This window comes from Oncorhynchus nerka, linkage group LG10 (assembly GCF_034236695.1).
Source record: "Oncorhynchus nerka isolate Pitt River linkage group LG10, Oner_Uvic_2.0, whole genome shotgun sequence".
Classification (NCBI taxonomy): Eukaryota; Metazoa; Chordata; class Actinopteri; order Salmoniformes; family Salmonidae; genus Oncorhynchus; species Oncorhynchus nerka.
In genome coordinates, this window is record NC_088405.1 from 12563677 (window position 1) to 12568676 (window position 5000).

Consider the following 5000-nt stretch of genomic DNA (forward strand, 5'->3'; position numbering starts at 1 on the left):
TTTCAGAAGTGGAATAAGCCCAGATAGTCGCTCCTGTTCCTTTCAGAAGTGGAATAAGCCCAGAGAGAGAGTCGCTCCTTTTCCTTTCAGAAGTAGAATAAGCCCAGAGAGAGAGTCGCTCCTGTTCCTTTCATAAGTGGAATAAGCCCAGAGAGTCCCTCCTTTTCCTTTCAGAAGTAGAATAAGCCCAGAGAGAGAGTCGCTCCTGTTCCTTTCAGAAGTGGAATAAGCCCAGAGAGTCGCTCCTGTTCCTTTCATAAGTGGAATAAGCCCAGAGAGAGAGTCGCTCCTGTTCCTTTCAGAAGTGGAATAAGCCCAGAGAGAGAGTCGCTCCTTTTCCTTTCAGAAGTGGAATAAGCCCAGAGAGAGAGTCGCTCCTGTTCCTTTCAGAAGTGGAATAAGCCCAGAGAGAGAGTCGCTCCTGTTCCTTTCAGAAGTGGAATAAGCCCAGAGAGAGAGTCGCTCCTGTTCCTTTCAGAAGTAGAATAAACCCAGAGAGAGAGTCGCTCCTGTTCCTTTCAGAAGTAGAATAAACCCAGAGAGAGAGTCGCACCTGTTCCTTTCATAAGTTGAATAAGCCCAGAGAGAGTCCCTCCTGTTCCTTTCACAAGTGGAATAAGCCCAGAGAGTCGCTCCTGTTCCTTTCATAAGTAGAATAAGCCCACTGCCAGAGAAGGAGTCTAATTGCTGACATACTAAATCCATCATTTGAAACTAAGCAGACAAATTGCTATTGTTGTATATACACACACACACACACACACACACACACACACACACACACACACCCTGCTGAACTATCTCTCTACAACACACACATCTCGATCTCAAGCAGTGGAACGTGTTTACCCTAATGGTGAACTTTATTCCAATGCTTCACCTCTTATTAAGTGAGGTTGGTCTGATGTCCTCTATCAGCTCCTTTCCCCTTATTGGGCCCACTGCAGCTACTAATAATGCACTGTTTCTCTCTGTGTGTGTGTGTGTGTGTGTGTGTGTGTGTGTGTGTGTGTGTGTGTGTGTGTGTGTGTGTGTCCTGATAAGGAGAAGCTTCTCAACAGTAGCACGTTCCGTTTGAAAACAATAGATAATAAATAATAAACAATAAAACAATAGCATCGCCAAGTCTTTGCATAATCTGAATTCATTTCCTGACTCGTCTGGGGTTTTGTTGAAACTTAATTGCCTTTTTTCTTTTTTTTTCCTTTTGTCTCCCGAGAGAGAAACAAACATACAACGTACCGAAGTAAAGCATCTCTCCTGTTGGCATCTCGGCACTACTGAGAGTGTGTGTGTCTGTAAAAACAATGCCTGTGTGTGTGTGTGTGTGTGTGTCCAGAACAATGCAGAGCGTCTGCGCAGGGCGACAGAGAGACTGCGTGGTCCTGTAGTCTTCAGTCAGGAGCCAGCTGTCAGGAAAACACAGCTGAGGTCCTTCAGCCAGTATGTGGAGGTCAGGCCAGGTGAGAGAGACGCACACATCTCCACACAAATACAACACACACACACATGTATAAATACACACACATAAATACACACACACACAGTAGACACTATCCCTCCTCTCCCCATGGCACCATACAGTGTCTCTCAGAACACACCCCTCTGTGGTTGTATATGTGGTCTCTAAAGGGGTCTCACTGTGTGGCCCATGAGGTGTGAATGTCTCACAAATCAGGTTCAACATCTTACTCTCCCTCCCTCCCCCTCTGTCTCTCTCCTCTCTGTCCCTCTCTCCCCTCTCTCCTCTCTGTCTCCCTCCCTCCCTCTCTCTCTCTCCTCTCTGTCCCTCTCTCCCTCCCCTCTCTCTCTCCTCTCTGTCCCCCTCCCTCCCCTCTCTCTCTCCTCTCTGTCCCCCTCCCTCCCCTCTCTGTCCCTCTCTCCCTCCCCTCTCTCTCTCCTCTCTGTCCCTCTCTCCCTCCCCTCTCTCTCTCCTCTCTGTCCCTCTCTCCCTCCCCTCTCTCTCCCCTCCCTCCCTCTCTCTCACCCCTCCCTCCCTATCCCTCCCTCCCTCTCTCTCTCCTCTCTCCCTATCCCTCTATGTCCCCACCTCCCTCTCCTCTCCCCCTCCCTCCCTCCCCTCTCTCTCTCTCGCTCACTATCCCTCTCTCTCTCCTCTCTCCCTCACTATCCCTCTCTCCTCTCTCCCTCCCTCTGTCCCTCTCTGTCTCCCTATCCCTCTCTCTCCCTCACTATCCCTCTCTCTCCTCTCTCCCTCCCTCTGTCCCTCTCTGTCCCCCTCCCTCTGACCCTTTCTGTCCCCCCTCCCATCCCTCTCTTCTTGTCTTCCAGAGGTAAAGCGTCAGAGATCAGTACCAGAGGATCAGAGACGGACGGGCGAGGAGAGAGGACTGGCACCAGACACCGATGCTCGCAAGCCTTATGAAGATGAAGTAATTTATGCATAGATAATTCATCTCTCTTTCCCTCCCTCCATCCCTACATCCCTCCTTCCCTTCCTCCCTCCTCTCTTTCCATCCCTCTTTCCCTACATCCCTCCTTCCCTTCCTCCCTCCTCTCTTTCCATCCCTCCTTCCCTTCCTCCCTCCTCTCTTTCCATTCCTCCTTCCCTACATCCCTCCTTCCCTTCCTCCCTCCTCTCTTTCCATCCCTCCTTCCCTTCCTCCCTCCTCTCTTTCCATCCCTCCTTCCCTTCCTCCCTCCTCTCTTTCCATCCCTCCTTCCCTTCCTCCCTCCTCTCTTTCCATCCCTCCTTCCCTTCCTCCCTCCTCTCTTCCCTCCCTCCCTCCTCCTTCCCTTCCTCCCTCCTCTCTTTCCCTCCTTCCTTCCTTCCTCCCTCCTCTCTTTCCCTCCTTCCCTTCCTCCCTCCTCTCTTTCCTCCCTCCTTCCCCTTCCTCCCTTCTCTTTCCCTCCCTCCCTCCTTCCTTCCCTTCCTCCCTCCTTTCCCTTCCTCCCTCCCTCCCTCCCTCCCTCCCTCCTTCCCTCCCTCCTTCCCTTCCTCCCTCCTCCCTCCCTCCCTCCCTCCCTCCCTCCCCCCCTCCCTCCTTCCCTCCCTCCCTCCATCCCTCCTCTCCCTCCCTCCCTCCTTCCTTCCTTCCTTCCCTCCCTCCCTCCCTCCCTCTGATAAGGTGGATCATTTCCTCTGTCTTGTTCAAACGTGGTCTCCTGAAAACGCTGGGGACAAGAGGCTCTTTCCTCCTCTTCTTCTTCCTGTCTTTTGTATGTTTCTTTAGATGTCCGTCTGGCGCACCGTAAAGCCTCTGCATCAGCCCTGCACCTGGCCCATAACTGGAAGATAACTGGCAGATAACTGGCCTATAACTGGCCTATAACTGGCAGATAACTGGCCTATAACTGGCAGATAACTGGCCTATAACTGGCAGATAACTGGCCTATAACTGGCAGATAACTGGCCTATAACTGGCAGATAACTGGCAGATAACTGGCAGACAACTGGCCTATAACTGGCAGATAACTGGCCTATAACTGGCAGATAACTGGCCTATAACTGGCAGATAACTGGCCTATAACTGGCAGATAACTGACCTATAACTGGCAGATAACTGGCAGATAACTGGCCTATAACTGGCAGATAACTAGCCGATAACTGGCAGATAACTGGCCCATAACTGGCAGATAACTGGCCTATAACTGGCAGATAACTGACCAATAACTGGCAGATAACTGGCCTATAACTGGCCCATAACTGGCAGATAACTGGCCTATAACTGGCAGATAACTGACCAATAACTGGCAGATAACTGGCCTATACTGGCCTATAACTGGAAGATAACTGGCCTATAACTGGCCTATGACTGGCAGATAACTGGCCTATAACTGGCAGATAACTGGCCCATAACTGGCCTATAACTGGCCCATAACTGGCAGATAACAGACCTATAACTGGCAGATAACTGACCTATAACTGGCAGATATAACTGGCAGATAACTGGCCCATAACTGGCCTATAACTGGCAGATAACTGACCTATAACTGGCAGATAACTGACCTATAACTGGCAGATAACTGGCAGAAAGCTGGCCCATAACTGGCCTATAACTGGCAGATATCTGACAGATAACTGGCCCATAACTGGCAGATAAAGGACAAGAGAAACAACAAGAGGAAGAAAGAAAGAAAAAATTCCTGCTTTTCTTTTCCCAACTCTCGTCTCCCCTCCTCCATCCTCCTCTCCTCCATCCCTCTCTCCTCTCCCCATCCTCCCCTCCTCTCCTCCATCCCTCTCCCCATCCTCCCCTCCTCTCCTCCATCCCTCCCCCATCTCCTCCCCTCCTCCTCCATCCCTCTCTCCCCCCTCCCTCTCCTCCCTCTCCCCCATCCTCCCCTCCTCTCCTCCATCCCTCTCCCCATCTCCCCATCCTCTCCCCCATCCCTCTCCCCATCCTCCCCTCCTCTCCTCCATCCCTCTCTCCTCTCCCCATCCTCCCCTCCTCTCCTCCATCCCTCTCCCCATCCTCCCCTCCTCCTCCATCCCTCTCTCCTCTCCCCATCCTCCCCTCCTCTCCTCCATCCCTCTCTCCTCTCCTTTAGATATGTCAATCAGAGACCACTTCTTCATTCCCCTCCACAAAGAGATATCCTGTATTGATCTAAGGAAGAGAGGAGGAGGGTGGGGGGATTTTAATTATTACAGTAGCAAGATACCGCTGCTCAGAGAGAGAGAGAGAGAGAATGACTACTTACTTGTGTCACAGGAGACTCAGAGTCCTCTGCCTCACTCTCCTCCCCCTCTCCCCTACCTCCCTGACTCCCCTCTCCTACCTCCCTGACTCCCCCTCTCCTACCTCCCTGACTCCCCCTCTCCTACCTCCCTGACCCCCTCTCCCCTACCTCCCTGACTCCCCTCTCCTACCTCCCTGACCCCCTCTCCTACCTCCCTGACCCCCTCTCCTACCTCCCTGACTCCCCTCTCCTACCTCCCTGACCCCCCTCTCCTACCTCCCTGACTCCCCTCTCCCCTACCTCCCTGACCCCCTCTCCTACCTCCCTGACCCCCCTCTCCTACCTCCCTGACCCCC

The 5000-nt window shown here is 52.4% G+C and overlaps 1 protein-coding gene across 1 annotated transcript in view; it reads left to right on the forward strand.

Annotated features, from left to right (window-relative positions):
* Nucleotides 1–5000, forward strand: part of ehbp1 (EH domain binding protein 1) — a 447197-nt gene that overhangs the window by 343409 nt on the left and 98788 nt on the right. Inside the window, 2 exon segments of the mRNA XM_065022884.1 lie at nucleotides 1340–1463; nucleotides 2293–2393. Coding sequence (XP_064878956.1) covers nucleotides 1340–1463; nucleotides 2293–2393 — 225 coding nt within the window.